The following is a 25768-nucleotide window of genomic DNA, read 5'->3' on the forward strand; positions in this document are numbered from 1 at the left end:
GAGGAGCGTTTCCGAGCTAGGTTCTTTGACAGTGCGTTGATCGAAAAAGTGTTTAAGTGCTTGAAGACCTTCGCTATTAGGAATGACTGTGTATAGAGATGTAATGTCCATGGTGAAAATAAGTTTGTCTTGGCCGGAGAAATTGAAATCGCGGAAAATTTGTAGTGCGTGTGTACTGTCTTTAATGTATGATGGCAAAGATTTGACGATAGGCGTCATAATCCTGTCTAAGTAGCTAGAAATGAGTTCGGTGGGGCAACTACAGGCAGAAACGATAGGGCGACCTGGGTTGTTGGGTTTGTGAATTTTAGGCAAGAAGTAAATGCACGAAGTTCTAGGGGTGTTGATGATGAGATTAGTGGCAGTGTCCGGTAATTCCTGATTAACTATAAGATTTTGAATGGTGTCTTTGACAAGTTTTTGATTGTTGGAAGTGAGATCTTTAGGGATTTTGGCATAAAACGAGGTATCCGAAAGTTGCCGCAAAGCTTCTTTTTGGTAAAGGTCGGACCGCCAAACAACTACTGCGCCGCCTTTGTCGGCCGATTTGACAACTATGTCGTTGCGTTTACTAAGATTTTTAAGCGCCGCCCACTCTTTCGAGGAAAGGTTGGAAAATTTAGTGTTGCGATTGAATTTAAGTTTGTGAATGTCGTGACGGCATTTTTTGGTGAAAAAATCTAAAGAGGCAAATTGTCCCTCTGGGGGAGTCCATTTGGATTTGCGAACTAGAAGTGTTTCAAAAATATCTTTATTAGAAGTGTCCGAATCATGCTCTTTGTCGTGAAAAAAGGCTTTTAACTGAACGCGGCGAAGGAATTTTTCGACATCTTGCTTAATAGAAAATTCGTTGGTGCGTTTGGTAATAGGGACAAAATTTAGGCCCTTACTGAGAACAGATTTCTCTGAGTCAGTAAGCGGAAGATTTTCAGGAATTGTAATTACGGTATTATGGCTATGCAATGTAGTGACGTCGGTAATTTGCGGACCTATTAATTGTTGAAGTTTTAGAGTCTTGGTTTGGTGTAAATGGTCAAACAGTCCAGAATTAAGTTGTCGGATTTTAGCGCGAATCGATTGTACTAAAATTGCTGGACAGATTTTGGAAAGTTCGGAGCGACAATGAAGAATTTGTTTGTCAAGTGCGATTCGTTTTTGGCACATAGCTCTAATTGTGATCCTCATAATATTACGTGAAAAAGAATTTTGCGCACATCGAATTTGGTTCATATGTGATGGAGGTCTAGCACTTCACGTTACACTACACTCTCTTCAGTTAATTCTACTTAAAAATATAAGTTTGAGCTATTTTAAGTATTTCATAATTATTCCATCTTGTTTATATTATTCAATATGGGCGAAGTGTCCTAAAACTGGATTGGTTCGGACGGATTTGAAGTAAAGAGTGAGACTGAAAGATTCACTGCAGTTTGTCCACGTTGTCGTCAAAACCTTAAATTTGGTCATTTCATGTAGTAGTTTTGACGAATACGGGAGAGAAATGTTTAAAAATGCGTGGCGCACGTGCAGTACGATCATTTTGGTGCTTTCAACCAATAATATTACTGCCTTTTGACGTTGTCGTTGCTGTAGCCGTTGTCGTTTCTTAAACTCCCTAGTGACCTTACGATAGGACGACTACGACGGCTACGAAAATGCCACAAAATAATGAGTTTAATGAACAAAAGCAAAGGCTCTGCACGCGCGCCCTGCACGTGCGTTTTACATTTTGGTACATTTCTTCGACGTCCTCGTCCTGACAACGAGGTGAATTGACTAAATTTGAGGTTGTGTAGAGGACGTGAGAACCTGACAAAAATATGATTAATTTTCTTCTCAAATAACCACACCTTTCATACCAAATTTATTCCCGCAATGTTGATAAACACTTTTCATTCCGAACGACCTGAAGTTATCTCGAAATTATTACAATGGCAGGAAATATCGTCGTCGTCCATGCGTCCATTAGGGACCTTAAGATCTACGACGGCGACGTCAACGAAAACGTCACCTCAAAATAAAACTTTGCTCTATTATAAGTCTTTCGCGATTATTCCATCTCGTTCACGTCGTACATTGTGGGCGAAGTGTCCTAAAAATAAATCGGTACGAGCGGTTTCAGACTCAGAATAGAGAATGAAAGATTCTCTGTTGCATGCTCACGTTGTCGTCAAAACCTAAAATTTGGTGATTTCACGTCGTCGTCATTCAGAGAACCGCAAAATATGAGCACGTGCAGCACGATTATTTATGTTTTTTTAACCAATGATATCACTGTTTTGCGGCGTTTTCGTTGACGTCGTCGTCGTAGATCTTAAGCTCCTTAATATTAGGGAGCTTACGACAACGAAGGCTACGAGAACGCAATAACTGAGAACTGTAATCGGTTTTATGAGCAAAAACAACAGCTCTGCACGCCCTGCATGCACGTGCGTTTCTCATTTTGATACATTTCTTTGCTGTTCTCGTCTTGACAACTACTTGAAATGATCAAAATTGAGGTTACGTGGGAGACGCGAGTAATGAAGATTAAATTTTCAATTTTCTCTCCAATCCACACTGTTAATGCCAATTTTGTTTCTGGAATGGTGATACACACTTTCCAACCCGAACGACTTGGAATAATTGCGAAATTATTACCATAACGGGGAATAATATTTTTCGATAACGTTCTCGTAGCCGTCGATGTTGTCCTTGCTTAAGCTCCCTATTATTATTATTATCATCGTCATCGTCATCACATCTTCATCATCGTCATCTAAATCATCATCATCGTCGCCGTCATCATCATCATCATTGTCATCGTCATCATCCTTATCGTCATCGTCATCATCAGCGTTATCGTTATCTTTATCGTCATCGTCATAAACGTCTTCATCATCGTCATCTAAATCATAATCATTGTCGTCATCTTAATCATCGTCATTGTCATCGTCATCATCGTTATCGTCAGCGTTATCGTTATCTTTATCGTCATCGTCATAAACGTCTTCATCATCGTCATCTAAATCATAATCATCGTCGTCATCATCATCATCGTCATCGTCATCGTCAAAAACGTGTTCATCATCGTCATTTAAATCATCAACGTCGTCATCATCATTATCATCGTCATGGTCATTGTCATCGACATCGTTATCGTCATCTTTATCATCATCGTCATCGTTATCGTCATCGTCATCAACGTCATCATCATTAGCATCATCATCATTTCTCATATTTTTATTGTTCTCATTTTCACAATTCTTACATGTTCATATATACTTACGCTGATATTCTACCTTTACTATTTGCTTTATAATGACTGCAAATGCTGTTGAGCCATCGTCCTTTTATCTTTTTTAAATTTTATGATCAAAATATTTAAACTTGCATGCAAAACAAATCATTTTTTTCATTAAAAAAAGGTGGCAACAAGGAAAACGGAACATCAGCAGAGAGAACGTTAGAGTACTATTTTATATAAAACTATTTTGCCTGAATTTTGCCATCAGTGTGCAGCAGTTAAGCTCTGATCATAGCAGGACGTTTGAAGGCGAAAATGTTGACCAACAGAAAAATTGACCTACTAGCAAGACATCTTTGCCGTCATCCACACTCTGGATTTTTAGAAGAGCGTCTAATTTTGTGGCTGGGGCTGAACGCTGATATCTTTTTTGCAATGTACTTAACGTGTTTTTAAAGTCGTGTAGTATACTAAGTTCGACTACAAACTGCGTTGTTCTTCAGTGTATCATACAACAGGAAAATCTCACAGTTTACTTTTTATTTTTGCATGTACCTATAGACCGATTGCATAAATGGCCGCCAAAAACGTATTCTTTTGTTTATGTGCTAATTAGACTCACTAGCCTCGTTTGCATGGACAAAATACAATAGAAATGTCGTTCGAGAGCGAGGCTAGTGAGTCTACTTGGCACATAAAGAAAATAATATATATTGGCCACCATTTATGCAATCGGTCTATACCAGAACATCATGACCTTGAAGCGTTTAACTCTGGTTCAGAGCTGGGGTATTTTGAGTTTGAAAATTTCCTTATTTGGATGTAACGTCGCTCGTGCATTTTCCCGCGCATGCAGCTTCGATCTTATTTTTGTCCATATTTGGGCGTAAAATTGGTGTCGTAAAATTCCCAGCTTTGTTCCAAGGAAAAGAGTTGCAAGTTACACGCTGCAAGGTCATTTCCTTCTGCCTATATTTATACTACATGTATTCACACAAGCAAAAAAACAAACAAACGAACAAAATAAAGCTGATTCTTAACTGACTCTTGGCCAGGTTGTTCTTATTGTGTTCTTAATAGGGACCTTTAGAATGGAGGACGAAGGCGACTTCCGGTACAAGTTTTCCTTACTGAGTATGCGTATAAGATTTGGAGGCCGACATTTCTCAAAGTGCGCATGCTCAGAACAGAAACCTTGCATTCCTGCTCGTTCTCCGATCTTAAGATTCGTACTAAGTCTTAATCTCAGCTTGAATTTTTTTGTAAAAAAGGTTCTTATTTAAAAAAAAGTGTATTGCTAAACAGAGGGTGTAAAGTCCAGGTAGCAGGTTAGTGTTGCAGGTCACTGTTTTACCGTAAATGAAACAACCCTAACCTTAAAAAAATGCTAACCTTAGGCTTAAACATGATCTAAAGCGTAGTGTTTAGGCCTAATGCTAGTATTGGTAAAGGTTTGGGTTTTTCAGCTACATGTATGGTGAAACAATGATCTGCAACCTGCAGTTTACTTCCTCCAATTGCTCAGCGAGTGTAGTGGCAGCATAGTTGTTCTTTCTTCCCTCCTCTCCCAGCAGTCTTTTGCATGTACATAAGGACATCAGGTTATTCTTCAAAAAGGCTCACTCCATCATGAACAATTTTGTATATCTTCATCTTCAGTGACAGTTCCATGCGCAGTAATCACTTGGCTGGGATACTCTCAAGGTCTGCTGCCACCTCAGGCATACGTTTTCTCCTTTGACATCAGTATCTATCCATCTTTCTCCCATTTAATATGAGACTGTACATCAATCACTTCTGCCATCCACAATGCCTCGCTGTGAGGATTATTGCTGAGATCAGCAATTTTAAAAACTCTAATGCTTGGGCAATGCATTTCATTTGGATTGCCAATCATTTTCAGTTGCCCAGCAACCATCACATACATTCCTGAAAATGTCATAAATACACAAGTCTGATCAATGTCATTTTTACGAAAATTTGGACAAGGTGTCTGCCAGATCAAATATTAAAAAAAAATTTGAAAAACCAGAAATAAATTTAAAATACAATAGGAAACTTGAGAGCAAATAGAAGAAGCCAAAAACAAAAGAAACAAACGTTTTTCTTACTTTGATCAGATTACTTTCAGTTGAAGCATAAGTCTAACCAAAATTTCTTCATGAAAAGGTCTAGCGCATGGTTCTGAAACACTGTTTTTTTTACACAAAAAAAAATGAACCAGACTTTGTGAACAAGTCAATTCGTAAATTTAAAGCATCTAGAATTGTGTTGTAAGTCTTCAGACAAACACAATTTCTGTTAAACATTTTGTTTCCTCCCTGAGACAGAATGATACATCCTTACTGGATGAAATACTTTGTGTCACAAAACCACTTTGCCTGTCTGTCTTTGAAGCAATAAGCTGGATTTTCGAGTGCATACAATTTACATGAAACAATAAATAAGTAAATATATAATATATATATATTAGGGGTGTAACGATTCATGCTCCTTTCGATTCGATTCGATTTCGATTATTGCCTTTCGGTTCCGATTATTTCAATTCGATTATGCAAAATATTAATGATTTTTAATTCTTGCAAGATGATACACAATGTAAACAACATGTACCCTAAACTTTCAATGTGAGGATACAATAGTAACAGGAACATTATTAATCTATTTCAAGGATGCAATAAAAAATAAAAAACATGCAATTTGTCAGTGTTCTTCTTTGAGTTCTTTCTAGAATCTAGATCTAGTGCACTCTTATATTTTTCTTTAAAAAAAGTAACTTGTCTACATGGTCACTATGCAAACATGACGTCTGAGCAGACACAATGTCCCCTGCAGAAGAGAAAACTCTCTCACTGGCCACTGATGTGGCAGGGACACATAGATATTTTTTGGCGAACTTTGACAATGGTCGTTCGTCGCCATGTTTGAGAACGTGACAATAAGCACGCACATGGTTTGCCTTATTGGAAATTCTCAAGAGGTGGTAGAAGGTCAACATTTTTACCAAGCAACATGGCGCAAGAACTGCAAATTAGCGTCTTTGATCGATTGTCAATGAAAAACGCACATCTTATTGAGATCTGGATTCTAAGTTTACAATATAATAACTCACTGAGGGCACTTTTGGAAAGGTACGCAAAAAATCGAACCAAAATCGAAACGTGGAATCAAATAATCGTGAATCGAACCGAACGGTCATAATCGCGATTAATCGAGAATTCGATTAATCGTTACACCCCTAATATATATATATATATCTTCTGTTATTCCCTTAAAAAACCTCCTTTATTAAAACTAAAAATTTTATTTCAAAAACATATAGATACCTTTATGAAGATACAGATCTTTTATAATCTGAGTTACTCCAGTTGCTTGAATAACTCCTGTTCCATCGTCGAGAAGAACGTCATTGCTATCAGCTGAGATATCCACCACAATACCTTGTAGCCACACCTGTTGCGATGAACTGCCAAGAAGCTGACTCATAAAGAACTTCTTGGCAGGGGTGTTCAAGATAAGGGGTTGCTTCTGCGACATGACCAGTCACGCTGCAATTTGAAAAGTATTTAGAGTGGTTATCAGTCACACACCCCCCTCCACAACTTTTTTAAAATTTTCTCGAAACTTAATTTGGGTAACATCAATCAAATGTTTCCATGACAATAGTCGTGTTCCCTTGGCAGTAGTCAAATTGGTCATGGAAACATGTGATTGATGTCCACCCAAATTTAGTTTCGAAAATTGAAAAAAAAAGTTGTGGAGGGGCGTGTGCGATTGGTACAGTTTATATCACCTTCTTTCTAAGATGTTGCCGCGAAGAGGTTCTTGCAGTCCGGATTTATTAACAGAAAGAAGTTCTTGCAGTGTCAACTTCCAACCGCAAAGAAGTTCTTGTGACTGGTAGGATTGTGGCACAAGAGGCCGCAAGAAGACGTTCTTGAGCATGCATTATTTTTGGGCTGTACTGTAATATTGTAAATTATTTATATTACTACAGTAAATCAATAATTTATGACATAAAATTGGCATTGACGTTAACTCCACACAAACTGAACTAATAGAGATTAGCAATCTCCTTGGGTATCACCATGGCAACCCAGGCACAGCTGACAACTAAACCCAGGCATACTGCAAGGAGGACAGAGAGAAGGGCCAAGCGAACTCAAGGGAGTGCAAGAGCCGTTTAAATGTCTAAAAATGATCAGCAGACAACATTTGACAAAGATTTTAAAACTGTTGAATGACTGACATGTTCATGTGACCCATATACCACCCAGATAACACTACAGCCTGTACAGGTGAGACTAAACGCCTGGCCAAACTATCGAACGAAGTTGGAATGAACACTCCACCTTTGTTTGATCCAACAGTGCTCGACCGTTTGGCTGCCGACGTTGGAAAATGTTCGTCTGACATTTTTTGTTCAATCAAGCATTGGATAAAGTTGCTTTTGATCAAACATTACGCCTAACATTTCTGCTCCATGTAACAATGTTGCAGTGTTTTGCTGCCCTTACAACAAAGTTGTGTCCTGATTCGAGTGACGTCCGCACTGCAAGCCAATTACCAATCGCCGCTATCTTATTTTCAAGCCTAGCTAGGCTTCTAGCATCATTTGCAACCAAGATGAAGGACAAGGATGAAGAGCTTGAGGACGTCATGGTTATTGATGAACAGCCAGAAACTTTGAACAGCGGTTATGATGCAAGGCCATGTCTGAGGGACACTTTTAGTCCCCTTGATCATGATTGCTCTCTCTCTCTTTGAAGCGCATGTAAAATTTCTGCAAATTGATCCGAGTTTATTCTCGTCATTTCCTAAGCAGTGAACACACCCTTTTCTACATGTTCTCTTAATCATTCTTTGGTTTTTGCTTGTTTGAATCGGTCATTTCCATCCTCCAACAGCTGCACCAGCACAAACGCTACGAGCAGTTCTCATAATATTACAGTGTTAGGGCCAACTTGAACTTGAATCAGTTTCGTCAACCAATGTTGGATAGTGTTTTTCTACTAACTCAACATTAACATCAAACAATGTCGCATGTTGGATCCAACTTTGTTCGATAGTTTGGCCAGGGCTTTATGGGAGCTACAATACACATATTGAATGTACTGTACGTGTAGCTTGTTAGCGGAAAATATCAGTCGCTCAAGTGTTGGCAGACACTACCTACAGTAAACATGATCGGCTAAATCCTGAAGAAATACTGGATTGCCACCAGTTGTTTAGGGATAATTTTCAAAAAGTTAACTGGCTGCTGGTCAAATACAATGGACTTCTAACCCACCCAGCCCTCGGCTGCATAGTGAACCCTACCACCACCCCGTTGGGCATCCACGTCATTTTGCCAACCGCAGCTTCAGATGATACATCCGATTCCCCTGGTCTTCCTAAGTGTGAGAGAAACAGTAACATAGAAAGAGAACTAACGAAACATTCTACAATCATTTTGCCGAGTCTCCTGAGAGACCAAAAATAGTACTTTTATGGAAAATCTCGTACAAAGCGCTTATGTATTTAAAACACCTTTTTGCATTGTGCTTTAAGTTTTCACCCCTTCTGCGAGCAATGCACATAGTACACAGGTCAAAGACATGTCAACTTACCGGGCAAATTACGAATCAAGACTTGCCGCCAAAGACGCAATAGTCGCCATATTGGAATTTTGCTGACCATGCCCTATATAGACTGGGTCCGATTTTCTCACTGACGTCATACAAGATGGCTGACATCATTTCAGAATTGTGTGGAAAATGTGATTCCCTTTAGCTTCATGTCGAAGCTATGATTTATCTGAGATCAAGACTTACGACAGAGCTACGATGTCTAAGAAACGTGTGGCTTATTTTTATGACGAAGATGTGGGGAATTTTCACTACGGTGAGTGTTTGGACTTCCTTGGACCAGTCGCACATGCTTTTATAACGATCTTGATGATCGACGTTTGTTTTTTAAACGATCTCGTATTTTGAAAAGTTCTAACAAACTTATGAATTTCTGGGAACCTTTCTTTGTGTTTAGAGGGTGATGACCCTGCGGAAAATAGTACACTACTTTTTTCAAGAGCTCTGATCAGACCGATTATTATTTTGAATGACTAATATTACGTACATTGTATAATAGACGGTTAAAATGAGTTTAATCTGGCGTTTTTATATTATCAAGAATTGCACTGTGTGCAGATCTTGTGTCATCTGGCCTTGTTACCTCCGCTAAAGATCTGCATGTACAGTTCTTTATCATCATTCCCAATGCCATTTGGTTTTAATAATTATTGTAAATCTGAGCTGGTGTAGGTACAAAAATTTTGGTTTTATCAACGGAGTACACTTGATAATTTAAATTGGCCACCGTACAGAGATTCTAAAAGGTGACGTTTCTTTTAGAATCTCTGTACGGGAACCAATTTACATTATCAACTCCGTTGATAAAACCAACATTTTTGTTTACTACTTCCCCACCGACGCAGAACCACCTTTTCTTTAGAAACTACCCCCTTCATTCATTTGGTGTAGGTACAGACTATGACGAGATAGAGACTGTGAGATGAAGATGCACTATTTAACAATTATTCCACTCGCGCGCGTTGGATATGAGATTATACTATAATCATCTCATATCCAACAAGCGTGAGTGGAATAATTGTTTTATTAACATAGAAAACTATGTTACAATAAAAATAAAAAGGCCCAAAAAATCATGCATATGCTTGCCGTGTTTGTAGATCATGGTATAATGGCTCATAACCCATGATGGCTTAGCCAATCTAAACTCTCAAATTGCATTATCCAATGATCCAGTTTTTAATAATATAGTTTATTCGTTTTTTTTTTCCTCAGGCCCCAATCACCCAATGAAACCTCACAGACTCACATTAACACATAACTTGGTTTTCAACTATGACCTACACAGGAAAATGGAAGTAAGAAACTTTTGCACTATTAACAGCTGCTTTTACACCCTGTGAGCAGGGTCTCACTGAAACTCACCAGAGGGCAAACAAGCGAGGCTCTAACGAAATTGTGTCAAGTTTAAGTCGCTGCAGCCAAAGTTTCTGGGCTAGTCCCTCCGGCCAAACTGGTTTAGGCGCAGCACACCTCATATAGTTATTTTTGACAAGGTGAAGGTCAGAATCAAGCTTTCGGTACCAAAATCAATATGACATATCTAGGAGTGTGATGAAGGTTTGGCCTGGGTTTGAAACAGTTTCCAAGCAACAACTTACAATGTACACATACTCAATAAAGACTTCACATGATTTCTGCAAAGTCGTTTCTTTCTTGTCAAGTTAAGAAAGGCTCTGCTGGCAGGATCCTACTTTTACAGCTTATAACATCAATAACGGTACTTCTAAGCTTCAGACAACAAAGAATGGGCGATAGAGAACAGTACAAATGTATCTAAATGTTGGGTCTTACTGAATGAGTTCGAGAAGGATATTATAGTAAATATGTGTACAATGTATTATTATCAAAATTGAAAGCCATTGAAGTGGTAATTAAGTTTATTACTACCAAAGCCACAGGCAGAAGTAAATAACACAGAACTGAGATTTTTCGTGATTACCTGACCCTCTTCAATCAGTTGAAAGGGATTTTTCAACACAATAAAATTTAATGAAAAATGTACAATATTATCAGTAAATTAAATCCCGCTGCTCTTTATCATTGTACTTGCATTGTTATATTATATTTAAAGATACACATTGTGGGTGATTGAAAAATTTGCCTTGGATGAAAATGGTCTGCACATCTACACTGTGTCCAGTAATGCAAGTCAGTTTTGATGTGAACTTGTGTTTATCTAGTGTCTACTTGTCTTTTTCAGGTATACAGGCCTTACAGAGCGACATACCATGACATGTGTAGATTTCATTCAAGTGATTATATTGAGTTTCTTAGAAGGTACATGTGTGGAGCTGCCTTCAGCACATTCACACACACACAGAGACAATACTACTACTACTACCACCACCACCACCACCACCACTACTAATTAAGGTGATTCCTCAGAAATTAAAGTTCCCGATGAATTTTTTTAAAACTTTCCCTGAATGTTCTCTACCAAGCACTGTTTCGAAAAAAACAATAAAAATGATAGGTCACCATTCTCGCTTAAGAGATATGATGGGCCAATCTTACCCAATTTATGCTTGTACTCGTGCTATTTAGGCGCATTATTCATCGGTCCACGTTACATTTTGCGGTAGCTCAATAGGTAGTTTATAAAAGTAATACTCGGAAAAAAACTTAACAGGTAGAAAATGTCGAGCATATAGAACAATATTATATAAAATTTGTGGAAACAAAACACTATTTGAAACGACGTGGACGTAAAGCGTTCGTAGAGTCGTTATTTTTGCGGTCATAATTTGCATCACAGAGTAACGGGTTCCAACATGCTTTCGCCTAGATCTTTTTTTGCTTCCGATAAATTTTTTTAGTTTTCTTTTAAATTAAGGGGCACAATATGCACACTATTATTATGCAATAAAAAATACAGGTCACCATGCTCGTTTAAAAGAAAATGAGCATTTATTTCGCTATCGAGCTTAGCTTGAGGGAAATTTCTTTCGCTGTGTACGTGCACGCGCTAATTTGCGCGCGCTAATGACGCAAAAATCGTGCGCAGTAGGGATGCGCAATGCAATACTGAGGAATCACCTTAATGATGATGATGATGATGATGATGATGATGATAATAATAATACTATTGACCTTCTGTGATCAAGACAACCTCTGAAGAGATGTTATTCAAACTCTGCAAGTGTAAATACTGCAGCTTAGCCTCAGCCCCAGACCTGGTACTAATCGTCTTGACCCTGGTGAAAATCCTGTCCAAGATTCTTTAAGTTCCTCCAAGACCCTGTAGGATTCTGTAGGATCTTGGACAGGAATTGATTGCAGGTCCGAACCTACAATCATAGACAAAAGTACTTGGGAAGGTTATGTAAATGAACCACACCAGAGCTGTATTTCAACCTGCGTCTGTTAAAGCTCAAAAGAAATAGTTTCACTTTCTCTTATGTAGCCCCCCTCCCCCCTATTCAATGTTGGAAGGTAAGTCAACAATTTTCCACTGAAACCATTCAGTTTTGCACAACATTGAAGGAGGGGGGAGGGGAGAGAAGCAATAAAGACTTCAAAAGTGCTAACCTTCCCAACAGTTTTGTCTAGGATTGTAGGTAGGATGTTATCAGGACCCTGAAAAGGATCCTGGACAGGATTTTCGCCATGGCAGTGGACCATTTGGGTGGTTCCAATGACTGCAGAGGCCTGCGTTCCTCCCAACTCATTGATATTCCCTAAATCTTTCAAAAAACCTTTCAGATGCCATGACACAACACCCAAGCAACCAACCACATGTACAGTACATGTACCAAAGGGCACACTTCTCTTCTTAATTTTTCGTCTTTTTCCAATCACACCATCGACCTTACATGTACATGTATCTATCATGTTTCCTTGTCAAACCTTGACAGCCACTGGTCCCAACCTAACCCCACCACGATCAAAACTTTCAATTGCACTGGCCTGATGCCCAGATGCAGCTTTTAAGAAAACGCCTTTCCTTGTCAATGCGGTTGAAAGCAGCCCCAGGCTTGTCCGCCTCTCCAGAACCCTCGGTCATAAATAGTTGTAACACTTCGCTTGAACAGCAAGTGAAGCGCATCAAAGCTGTTAATAACGTACCCCTCCTCCTCCTCCCTCCCATTAATGTTGCATTTACCGGTTGGTTGTTGCACTCCAACCCATAAACATCAACATTGAAGGGGGAGGGGGGGGGGGGGCAAATTGCCGTCTGTGTTACAACATTTGTGGCCGGGACGCCTCTTCTGACAGCACTTGCTCATGCTGGAAAAGTCTTGAGAAACGCAATAAAGCAACTTGCATTTTGATTCACTATCAAGTCTCTTGGTTGTACGTTCAGTTCTCCACTGGCCCTACTAGGAGGAGCATGGTCACTGATGATGATGATAATGATGATGATGATGGTATCTGATTTCTTGTGTTCTTCTAATTAAGGAGGTTTTTTTGTAAAACAATTTGATCTGCTAAAAGAGTGCCAGTGCATGTTCTACTAAAATCAAGGTTTTATAAAAGATAAGAGATTTTAATTATGTAGTTTCCTATTTCTATAAAGAAAGGAAAAAATCTGACTTTTCAGTGTCTGTACTTGCAGGGTGACACCGCAAAATACTCCAGGGGGACAAAACAAATCAGCCAACAACTTTAATGTGGGAGAAGACTGGTGAGTGTTATTATTATTATTACAAACTTAAGATCATTGGATCTCCGGATCTCAAGTCACTGGGCCACACTGCCTCCTGTACAGTCTTTACACAGTGAAAGTAATGACTTGACCTAGTGGTAGTACACGTAGCTTTAAATCTTTTTGTTACATGTACAACTGATGTTTTGGGATGGAGAGTGTGTTACTTATAGAAAAGATTGACTTTTTCTGAGTAAAAATTATTACTTTTTTGTTTTGCTATTCCTAAAAGTTTTAATGCCCTTTGATATTTTCTTCAGCCCAGTGTTTTCTGGCCTGTTTGACTTCTGTTCTATTTACACTGGTGCCTCGTTGGAAGGTGCTGTAAGATTAAACCAAAGGGTAGGTATTGTACTGTACTTCAATTATTGAATAAATCTTACAATGTACACATACTATCAATGACAATGAAAATGACAGTAAAAGAAAGAAGTCAAGGAACATGCTGCAAAATTATTGTGTAGAATAATAAGGCTATTTAGCAGACTATTACTGTACAGTAGTCCAAATCGGTTAGTGATGAAGGCATGAATCGGCTGTTCAGTACGGTCCCTTGGGAGGTATTTCCTGATGATTATGATGAATGTTATAAATTAAGATAGCGGAATACGCTGCCACAGGTCTTTGATAATTACATGTATGTTAGTACCGGTAGACATTATGTATCCATGTGGGATTAGAACCATGCTCCCAGGTTCCTAGCATACAATATAGATCTATGCAACATCAGCATCACCAAGTTTGTGTCAATTGACACCTTAGCCACTGAGCTGTTGACGACTGCCAGTCAATAGAAACTCCATCTTGTCATGATCATTCATAACCGCAGCATGACTTTGTCTTCTCTCATCCAAGCACACACGTTGCAGAACTGAATTACAGATGCAGTTCTCCAGGACAGCCACAGCTTTAACTTCACTTGGACATTAGCTTTCAGATGGTCTGAATAAATATTATAATAATATAGCCGAGTGTCATCAGGGTAGGCATATGTGGAAGGGAGATGTGAAAGTACGATCTCCAATTAAAGTTAATAGACTTAAATAATAGCAGGCCTACAGCAAGCATAAACCCTGTGGAACAACATACTCTAAAGCAAATTTGTTAAGGAGTGTGCCATCAACCGAAGTTGATATCTACAGTTAACATGAATTTCAAAGTGTCCCTTTTAAGTCTAAGCATATGCATTTTGCTACCCCTAATTCCAACAATAAGGTAAGTTTGCTTATGGGATGGTGCAGTGGTGAGAGCACTCGCCTCCCACCAATGTGGCCCAGGTTCGATTCCTCGACTCGGTGTCATATGTGGGTTGAGTTTGTTGGTTCTCTACTCTGCACCGAGAGGTTTTCTCCGGGCACTCCGGTTTCTCCTCTCCTCAAAAACCAACATTTGACTTGTTGTGTTAATTGTTAATTTCACTTTACAGTGTCCCCAATTAGTGCTCTAACACTAAGTCTACTAGACACTTAAATAAAGTTCCTTTCCTTTTTTCCTTTCTTTTCACCTGTTTATCTTTACTTGAAGACCATAGTTAATGTCTGGGGGACACTTTACGTTGTATCATGTTTATTATCTCTTTTCCCAGAGGCAAGCTACATGTATGTTAGGGTCAATTTACACACTACGATCTTTGTTGCATGCAACAAGCTTACGACAGGCTTACAACTTGTCTACAATTGTCGTGTTTGTCAACAACAATATTATTATAAGTCATGTCATAGGCCTGTTGTAAGCTTGTCGCTTGTGCCGAAATCACACCATGTAAATCAGCCCTTAAACTTGGAAGGAGAGCATGGTAACACTTTGAATTGCTTATCAAAATCATCGTGCATGTAATTACATGTAATTTGTGCATTTCTGGGCGTACAGGTCGTATCTCGGACTGTTATTCCTTAATATTCACAAATGACTCATTAAGTCTCCCACTCCTGTTCTAAACCTGGTTGTTTTGGCTTGTCTCACTGGCAGGTATGTTTTGCAGGTTGCAAGTTGAAATTTAATTAAAACTGGAAAACCACTGGCACTTAAAAGAAAGGTATAATAGAGATAGACTTAACGTGACTGTGACATGAGGCTGTTTACGATAGACGGAATATACTTGCTGAAGGGTGAAGTTTCACGTGTTTTTGCCATGTGAAAGACGCCAACTTTTTTATGTAAGAACCCCTGATGAGTATGGGTTACTAACTATTTTTAGTGCCAGCAGTTTTCCAGTTATAAGTGAATTTCAACCTGCAACCTGCAAAACATACAGTCTTATACTTACCGTTGTCTCACAGGTTTGTGACATTGCAGTCAACTGGGCTGGTGGTCTGCATCATGCTAAGAAATGTGAGGTGAGACTTGTTAAATTTTCAAATTTCAAATTTTCAGTTTTCAAGAATTTTCTCATGCAAAATAAAATACAGTAATTTTTAGCTGAGATGTTGATTGTTTCTTATTATTTTCTTAAAAATTCTGTCAGATTGCTAACTTAGTTTGTACATTAATTTGTATTATTTCTTTGATCAGGCATCTGGCTTCTGTTATGTGAACGATATTGTGGTTGCAATATTAGAATTGCTAAAGTGAGTTTAAATTTTTTACATAATTTAATTGCCGTAAATTTTTAAGAAAGTAGAGCATGTCGTCTTGTAGACTTTTCTTTTACTGCCTGCTCTCATATTCATGATTACAAGTATTTCTAAATAATATTCATTTACTCATTTACATGTACCATAGTCTGCATTTAAATAATTACACCATTGTACATGTATTAATGGAGAAGGCTTTCAATAATCAATCTGCTGAAAAGGAAGTCAGATTTTAGACAATACTGACGAGGAACTGCGGCATTTGTGATTACATTTGCAAATAATTATGAAAATTTCTAATGTTCTCAGAGGAGGCACTTATAAAACCCAGATCACAGCAATTTCGTGATGTGTGATTTTTATTGTTCTTGTTGATACCATCTTTGCCAGATTGTCTTTTCTATTGTCAGTAAAGCTGAAGTGTTTATTTCAGGTATCATTCTCGAGTTCTGTATGTTGACATTGATATTCATCATGGTGATGGAGTCCAGGTAGCCTGTTGTTTCTTTAATTTTCAAATGCTTTTCCAATGTAGCATAACCACCCATAGCACAGCTGTTGTAATTCCTAAAACTACTGCTTAAAACTCATCATTTGAACGTTTGGATAGAATGCACAAATAAACAGTGTCCAAAACAATTTAGCGTGTGGAGCTGGTGGTTCTTTTCATAGCGCAAGAGATTTCAAGTGGCATGAGAAGGCCCACCCCAGTCTTCTCGCGGCTTTGCCGCTCGAGATCTCTTGCATTCTGCAACAACAGAGCTGCCAACTACAGTGGGAATTCTCTTGGTTAAGCACCTTTTTAGTAAAAGGAAAATTATTTTATAAGCACCATAAATAATAAGTTATTTCTACAAATAAGAATAATTTTATTATAATTATAATTACGGTGTATGTACATTTATATGAATGAATGATTATTGTGATTATACTTTTTCTTTAACAGGAAGCATTTTATTTGACTGATCGAGTCATGACGCTGTCATTTCACAAATATGGCAACCACTTTTTCCCAGGAACTGGTAAAATGCTAGACTGTACAGTACATTTGTGTTCACACTTAAAGTTAACACTGCACACATAACAACACTTCATTAGCCACAAACAATGTTGTGAAATGTTACCGTAAGGTTAAGTGTACATGTACATGTATGTTTGATTGGAAATTCGTTCTAAGACTAATAAAAATTATTATGAACCTGATAATGTCTCTTGGTCTACATGTACATGTACATGTACAAACAGAACCGAATGGTAAATGAAAACTTGAGGGGTTACAACTTGTAATCAGGCAAGAGTTAAGTCAAAGTTGAACCTCTGTACTTGCACTGATCATTTTTGCGCTGAAATTGCCTCTCTGGCAACAAAATGACAATTTTTATTGTTTTTTTCCAAATGACACCAGGTCATTATTATTAAATTAAATATGAAAATGTTATGTTTTTTGTTGTTTCCATTAGGTGACATGTTTGAACTGGGAGTTGAAAATGGAAGATACTATTCTCTAAATGTACCCTTGAGGGATGGAATAGATGACCAAGGTTGGCCTTTGTATCCAAATATAAGAGCTTGTCATTATCATTGAAAAATACAGTACAGTGTACACATGTACCTTGCTGTCACAGTTTTCTTTGAAGACTTTTAAATACCGCCTTACAAACTTCACAGAACGAAGAAACCAACAGAATTCCATTCACCCTCAACTACATTGTACAATCCACAAAACCTTGCAGTCAAAAATGTCATTCTCAAAAACTTCAAAATTCTCTGCAATGATCCCGAAACTAAACGTATATTTCCTCTACTACCACTTATTTCATTGAAACACGACAGAAACATCTGGAAACGTAGGTAACTTTCTAGTTAGCAGCGCATTTAAGTCTGACAACCAACCGGGAACTTTCAAATGTACACGCACACGATGCAAAACTTGTCCTTTTATTTCTAACATGGTTAAGATCTCAGGACCGAATCGATCCGTTAAAATCATCGACCACTTTACATGCACCTCCGCAAATGTCATCTATTGCATAACCTGCACACTCTGTAAGAAGACCTACATGTACATAGGCGAAGTAGGGAGAAGATCGGTGGACCGCTTTCGTGAACACCTACGAGATGTAGAAAAAAACGACACAGATGCATCAAAACCAGTTGCGCGCCATTTTAATCTTCCTTATCACCCCCAACATGACAATTTTTTGCGGCCTATCCTTACACCACGGGTACACAGAAAGCCGCAAGAATCGGGAACAAAAATTCAACTTTCAAGTAGGTACACTCGATCATCACGGAATCAATGAACGCCTCTCATTCCATTAATTTATTCACAAATTCATGTTACCATGTTTCCACCAATGACAAAGTTCCTCCACACCCGCATAAAAACCAACAACATCCACAATTCCTCTAATACTATTCGCTCTAACGAAGGGCTAAGGCTCGAAACGTCAGCTTTCCAAACCGTTCACGTTGGTAATTCGACCTTTATCAACACGTTTGATAAAACCAAAATTTTCCTGAACATTTCACTCTCCCACCGACGCAGCGCCACAGTTTCTTTAGAAACCAGAAATTTGTTTTTTGAACATCACAGTTTCGTACCATTGAATATGTTTATGCCAAACTTTGTGGCTTTCCTTGTAGCTTCTGGGACGGCATTGTCAAAAAGTTGCTGTTTTTCCGAGGTAGACACTTCTCCACCTGTTGTTTTCAGCCATTTTGCCGGACAAAACTTAAACTTTGCGCTAACAATTTTTTTGGACACACTGACACTTGCCACACTGCTTACCATATAAGGTAAAACCTCGGTTATTTAACAATTATTCGCCGAAGGCGAAGTGATTATCTGTGAATATTCACCGAGACGAAGTCGATAATCACTGAACACTGATTGGCGAGCCAATCAGAAAGCTAGAATGCAATAACCGGGGGTTAAGTATATACTTATAACTGTTACATTGTGCATTGTATAAACTATTGAAAAAGAAGCCTTCAGGTTACCTCTGACTGGGGACTTCCTCTTGCAGCACTAAGGTCAGAGTTGACCAAAGACAGGTTCAACAAAAAAAAGCTGCCTTTTTAAAAGGTTACCACCAGGGTCAACCTACTGTATTTCTGGTTTTAGGGTATGCCAACCTGTTCAGGCCCATAATGCAGGCAGTTGTGAGTCATTATCAACCAAACTGTATTGTTTTGCAGGTGTGTTCAACTATTGTACTCGTTAAATTTCTTTTTAGGGGGCTTGGCTAGGTTAGCAGTTGAGTAGTATTTCGTGTGTGGCAAAGCATTTATCATCAAGTGAAGAAACAAATTGTTTTTGCAAATGTAAGGTCTTGGTTGTTTCATTTGGCAAAAAAACATAATAAACATACACTGTTACAGTAATAGTTTTTATATGCACCGTATGTATTATTCGTTAAAGGCAAGCAAGGACGTAAGATTTATGTTGATACACTGTAGTAGTTTGTCAAATCCTTGTCAATGTTTTCTTTATGAGCAAAAAAAAAATCAGCTGCACTGCATCATCCTGTTCTGCTTGTGGAAAAAAATTGCTTTGCACATGTTCCATTAAAGGACTCAAACTTATTTGTCTTCAACAATTCCTATGATTTTAAATCAAATCACCACAGTCACACTTAATGACACAGTATGTAGAAAGTTGTCAAATGTTCGAATAAGGGAGAAAATTGATATATTTTTTCAATTTGCACACCACCTCAAGCATTTTTCTGGCAAATTTCCCTCTTTTTGCCCTGTAGCTTTTTGTTGTTTGTGCTTTCCAATCGGTGACTATTTTGGGATTTCAGTGAGTAATACACTGTAATAAAATGACCAAATTTTTCTACAGTGCGGAGCCGACTCTTTGGGGTGTGACAGACTTGGTTGTTTTAATCTGAGCATCAAAGGCCATGGGTAAGTTCAATGGGGCTTTTCCTTTCTATGTTTACCCACCCCATACTCATTATGATCCATTGCTTCTCCTATTGGACATCGAATCTTCGACTGTAATATTGCTGAGACTATTTTATCAAGTTATTTGTGGCAATACAGGAAATATAGTACAGTTAATTTATTATTTCCTTAAAATAATGCAATTTTATACCCGTTTATAAAGCAATGTGCTGAAACCACAGCATCAACCTATTACTGTAACTCTGTTGATAACTTTGTCCTTGCATAGAGTTACCCACCATGTTATTTACATGTATTTGGACATATATTTTCACTTTTGTTTTTTCACAGCGAGTGTGTACAATTTGTAAAAACATTCAACCTTCCTATGTTAGTTCTCGGTGGAGGAGGCTACACAATCAAGAATGTTGCACGATGCTGGTGAGCTTGAGAGGCACAACTACAGTTAGTTTTTTTGTTAAATAAAAAAACAAGTTTCGGACATGCCATTTAGAAAACAAGTTGTTTCGCTAACGTCCAGGCACGGGTTGCTCGAAGCATGGTTAGCGCTAACCAGCGATAAAAACCATGGAAACGTCTAGGTTTTGATACCTCTTAACCAACGGTTAGCGCAAACCAGGCTTCGAGCAACCTGCCCCAGTTCGCTAACAACGAAAGTCGTTTCGCTTACGTGTTTGGTTGTTTCGCTAACAACTAAAAGTCGTTTCGTTAAGTCCTCAAAAGTTGTTTCGCTAACTTATCAGGTCAGCTCGCTAGTGATTTACGTAATTCGTTTAAACTGACATACTGTATATTGCGTAATGTACCTTTTGCGTGACCATGTGCAATATACAGAATGTATCAGCAAACACGTTGACGAATCGACTTCGATTGTTAGCGAACTGGCCCGGGTTGCTCGAAGTATGGTTAGCGCTAACTAACGTTAAATACCATGGAAACCTTAGGTTTTGACACCTTTTAACCAACGGTTAACACTAAGCAGGGTTCGAGCATCCGGCCCCTGGACGGTAGCGAAACGACTTGTTAGGGAAACGGCCTGATACCGTCATTTAGAACGGGGATGGTCCTCTTAAAGGAGAGCACTGCACCCTTGTATTGTAGGACACGTTTCTAAGTGTACTCATTTCTGTTACAGGGCGTATGAGACATCCCTTCTAGTGGACCAGGAAATTTCCAGTGAAATTCCCTACAATGGTAATGACATCCAAAGTTTGAAAATAAATCTTTCCGTTTGTTACACTTACACCAAGGACTGATCGCCGGCATCTGATCAGGAGATTTGGCAATTTCATGCCCCTTTAAACCAGGAACAATAGTGTGTGTTCAGCTTTGATGTTCAAGATGATAGTAAACTGGTTGCAAAACACCATAAACCATCAATAATTGGCCGAAACGGAAAATACCATAATATTCTTTGTCTGTCCACCCAAATTTTGGATGTGTTTTTTGTTTCTCTTGGGACCATTTTAAGTCCCAAGAGTAACAGGAAACAATGCTTATTAAAAATTTGGGTTGAGTTGTCAAACAAAGAGTATTATGGTATTTTCCGCTTCGTCCAACTTGTTGCATTTCGAGAGTTCAGGCGCATGACATTGTAGATCCCGCAGACCCGCGGGACACTTTGCCTGTCAAGAACCTTGATAAGCGACATGCCCCTCCCCTCCCCCCACCCCCCTCGCGCTCAGGAGTTAGTAGCTTAATGAGTAGATCATCGCATCGGTGTTACGGAGGTCGAAGGGGGACTCTGAATTTTCTCGTTGTCTTTTTGCCCGTTGCCAAGCGACTTGTTTACGATGGTCCTCAGGCGCATCACGGCGTAAACCATCAGTAGTTGCAGTTCAAGATGATTTTTGCGAATCACGTTCAAAGATAATCCTGGATAATCTCTTTACTGTATTTTGTACATGGATCGGTTTTCAACTGAGTGTCGTAAAACAAATAGCAAAGTAATTACGTCGACCAATCACAGCAGGTGCAAACAGAGCAACGAACCAATCCGATTTCGTAGCAATTCTATGTAAGTTGCTCAAGTCGCAATTGGTTTTGTTTTTCTCTCATTGGTTGATTAACTGGCGCGAGATTTTTAAACCAATCAATCGTGCAATTACTTTGGACAAAGTAAAGTAAAGTAAAGTAAAGCAACCATATTTAACGTCGATAACTCGTAACAGTAATTCAACTGACAAACCTGAGGTCGACGGTGCGCTCATTTTCCTCCCCCCTCTCCATCAGTGCTCCATTTTACGGGTATTTAAAGCTATTTAGCTACACGGAAAGGAAAGAACTCGAAACAAGGATGCCAGATCCGGGAATCGAACTGAAGACCTCTTGCACCAAGGCCGCGCACTAACCATCCTGTGCCATCCTTGCTCCTAAAGAGTCATTTGAAACTGCGCTAACATTAATATCGTTCTGTAAATCCTCATCCTCTTATGCAAATTTATCAGCTTAACCATGGCACTTACAGTGCATTTGCATAAGAATAGCACCTATGATATTCTGAGTCGTTCTTCAAAGAACACCGTCAATTAACCTCTTGTCAGCTTAAAAGTTCTTATTTTGGCTGTGCACGTAGTTGTTATTGATTAGAGCAAAAGTCAGGTTTCGGCTTTGCGACACTAAATTGAAATCCACGGTAAGACGATTGGACTTTCCACAACCCTTTCTACACTGAGGTGCTCCAATTTCAATTATTAGTTAAATAACTTGTCATTGAAGAGAGTAAAATCAATGAAGTCCCTTTGAGAGTGTAAGGACGAAAACGTATTCCTTTTGCTGTCTGGCAACTAACTTGGTCTTCAATGTTCAATAGGTTCGGCTCAGTGCTAGGGCATCCGAACCTTGCAATCGGAAGGTCGTAGGTTCGGCTTCTGAAAGGAGCGCTCGGATTTTTTCCGAGTATCTCCGAGTCACCATCGGTAAAAAATCATTTCTTCATTCAACAGATTACTTGGAGTATTTTGCACCAGACTTCTCTTTGTATCCAGATATAGCAGCCAGAATTGAAAACCAAAACAGCAAACAGGTAAAAAAGTATCGACAATCCTGGGGAAGGTCATTTCTACGTTGTCCCTTGTGTGCCGAAACTCATGGCCCATTGTTCTCGTTTCGAATGTCTGGAATATATGCCCCGTCTCTTGCTCGCTTAGCCATGGCACAAATGACTGTCTCTTCTGTTATATTTTGATTGTATTTTGTGCTTACCATAAACTGGAATCTTTTGTACGTAAAAAGGCAAAATATGTGTTATGTGCTGGAGAGCTCAGATTTACATTATGAGTTTTGTGAAATCAAGCATGTTAACGTAACAGTAGCAGTCTCGGTTGAGTTTAATATCTCTGATCTCCTTAACAGGGTTAATTGGTGTGTAGTATCGACAGGCCTGACAAAAGAACAGGTTTTAACCCGTTGACCCGTTAACACCTCAAACGCTAGACAGAATGAAATGTGTTAAGTCTCACTCCCATGAAAGAATCTATGCATGGGTTAACACCGTGTTGCATAGTTTGCTAGTCAATAACTGATGTAGCAGTTTTTAATTTACCCTGCTGCGTGTGTAGCCAAGGTGATCGTGGGGTTCCATATTGCCATTTGTGTTACGGGACGGCTTGGTACACAAATGAATGAATCACTAGAAATAAACGACTGTTTTGAAACTCGTTTGAACCCTGGAAAATGGTTAGCGAATGATGCCATATACATTGGCACCTTTCATGCCTTTGAATCCTTTGATAACGAGAAGTGAAAATATTTGGTTAATTTCTTCAACTGTATCTCTTCGTTCTTGTCTGTGCGCAGTATCTGGATCACATCAAGCATACTGTGATAGAGAACGTTAAGTGCTTAACTGGGGCTCCTAGTGTCCAGATGCAGGAGGTCCCCCCGGATTTTATGTGCCTCGAAGCCATGGAAGATCAGGAGGATCCAGATGGACGACACGACGATGACTCAAGGTGAGGGAGGGGGGTTCCTTTTGCAGGTACCGGAGGAGAGATTATGTAAAACAAAAGAAACAAAAGACAGAAAACAAAACAACTCCAAATAAAGACTAATCCCAAGTGATCAAAAATACAATGCTTTCCGGTACACGCAGAAAGACCTGGGAGGGGAGGATCAGGAGAAGAAGACGGAGGAGGTGGGGTGAGGATGGTTTGGGGATAAAAGGAAGCAGTCAGTAGAAAAGGATTAGTAGAGACAGCACGGGATGAGAAAGGACGCACTAGAAACAGAAGGAGAGTAAGGGGGGGGGGGAGGTATTCAGTTGCATTTGGATTCAAAGGGGCTAGAGACATGATCTAGAAGCGCTACCCATCTCTCATTGATTGTTTATGCTCTGGCCTGGAAGGGCTTTTCATTATTGTGGTCGTCGGCAATCCTCGCATTGTCACCATCTTCGTCATCTTCATTATCATTTTTCTTTCTGGTCTGATCTCCTTTTTGGTAATTTTTGCTTGGTCGGCTGTTGTTCTCATTCTTATCATATCATCGTCTTCATCATCAACAGCAGCAGCATCCTCATCCAAACTTCTTCAACATCATGAATTTCTAGTGGAAGCTTAGCAAACTCAGTAAATCTGAAATGTTTTGTTGAGTTTTAGTTAGACCAACGTTATTAGCATAGACCATAAGCCAAGAGCTTGCCTGATAATACTGTTCTGTTCACACAGATTTGAAGGGGAATTTTACGAAGGCGAACACGACGTGGATAAAGAAGAGGCATACGTTGATGTATAATGACACCACATAGACTGAGACAGCTGCATTTATAGAACAAAGAGAATACGCGAACTCGCTCGAGAGAAAGCAAAGCTCTCATTTTACGAACACCTACTCGATCATGTCAAAATTATGAGTCGGGAACACGAGGTGTCCTCTACAAGTAAAGCAGTTTGCGCACGAAGCAACTGCCATTACTTGTGTTGGAATTAATTCATTTCAAGTTTTTACATGCTTACGCCGTTCTTTGTACGCGAAAGAAGTTTTCTTGTATAGATAAAGTTGGTATTTAGAGTTTGCAATGATTGTAAATAAATTGACACTGTTGATCTGATTTCAAGTTTTTATCGACCCTTCATCACGTCCCTGTGCCTTCCTTTATCGTTGTGTTTCAAAGAACGACAAAGAAACGGACAAAATGCAAAGGTCTGTCTTCATTTAGTGGTTATCTCGAAAGAGACAAACGACAAAGGTGAATTTAATGGACTTTGAGTGCAAGTGTATTTAGCGAAGGGGCGTTAATTGGAGGACACTGTACAGGAATCGGCTAAAATCGGAACAAATCAAATCAAAAGTTGGTTTTTGAGGTGAGGGGAAAACCGGAGTCCCCGGAGAAAAACCTCTCTGTGCAGAGTAGGGAACCAACAAACTCAACCCACATATGACACCGAGTCTGGGAATCGAACCCAGGCCACATTGGTGGGAGGCAAGTTCTCTCACCACTGCGCCATCCCTGCACCCCAAGAGAAAATAAAACCTGAGAAAAACCTCTCGGTGCAGAGTAGAGAACCAACAAACTCAACCCACATATGACGCCGAGACTGGGAATCGAACCCAGGCCACATTGGTGGGAGGCGAGTGCTCTCACTACTGCGCCATCCCTGTACCCCAAGAGAAGATAAAACCGGAGAAAAACCTCTCGGTGCAGAGTAGAGAACCAACAAACTCAACCCACATATGACGCCGAGTCTGGGAATCGAACCCAGGCCACATTGGTGGGAGGCGAGTGCTCTCACCACTGCGCCATCCCTACACCCCAAGAGAAGATAAAACCGAAGAAAAA

General features: G+C 39.3%; 2 protein-coding genes across 2 annotated transcripts; one reads left to right on the plus strand and one right to left on the minus strand.

The window, feature by feature from the left end:
* Positions 1 to 3207: 3207 nt before the first annotated feature.
* Positions 3208 to 8912, minus strand: LOC138024496 (recQ-mediated genome instability protein 2-like). Its single transcript, XM_068871707.1, has 3 exons — positions 8836 to 8912; positions 6553 to 6774; positions 3208 to 5155 (listed from the first exon to the last, which is right to left on the minus strand). Exons 2-3 carry the CDS (start codon positions 6761 to 6763, stop codon positions 4977 to 4979), a joined length of 390 nt encoding a protein of 129 aa, XP_068727808.1. The 5' UTR covers positions 6764 to 6774; positions 8836 to 8912; the 3' UTR covers positions 3208 to 4976.
* A 21-nt stretch (positions 8913 to 8933) lies between these two features.
* Positions 8934 to 25039, plus strand: LOC138023827 (histone deacetylase 3-like). Its single transcript, XM_068870913.1, has 17 exons — positions 8934 to 9109; positions 10069 to 10151; positions 11057 to 11133; positions 13412 to 13480; positions 13762 to 13843; positions 15781 to 15837; positions 16013 to 16068; positions 16508 to 16565; positions 17021 to 17096; positions 17535 to 17615; positions 19202 to 19275; positions 19925 to 19989; positions 20320 to 20409; positions 21125 to 21183; positions 22935 to 23014; positions 23788 to 23942; positions 24657 to 25039. Exons 1-17 carry the CDS (start codon positions 9052 to 9054, stop codon positions 24721 to 24723), a joined length of 1287 nt encoding a protein of 428 aa, XP_068727014.1. The 5' UTR covers positions 8934 to 9051; the 3' UTR covers positions 24724 to 25039.
* The last annotated feature ends 729 nt before the right edge of the window (positions 25040 to 25768 follow it).

The sequence above is a fragment of the Montipora capricornis genome, chromosome 11, assembly GCF_036669925.1.
Source record: "Montipora capricornis isolate CH-2021 chromosome 11, ASM3666992v2, whole genome shotgun sequence".
NCBI lineage: Eukaryota > Metazoa > Cnidaria > Anthozoa > Scleractinia > Acroporidae > Montipora > Montipora capricornis.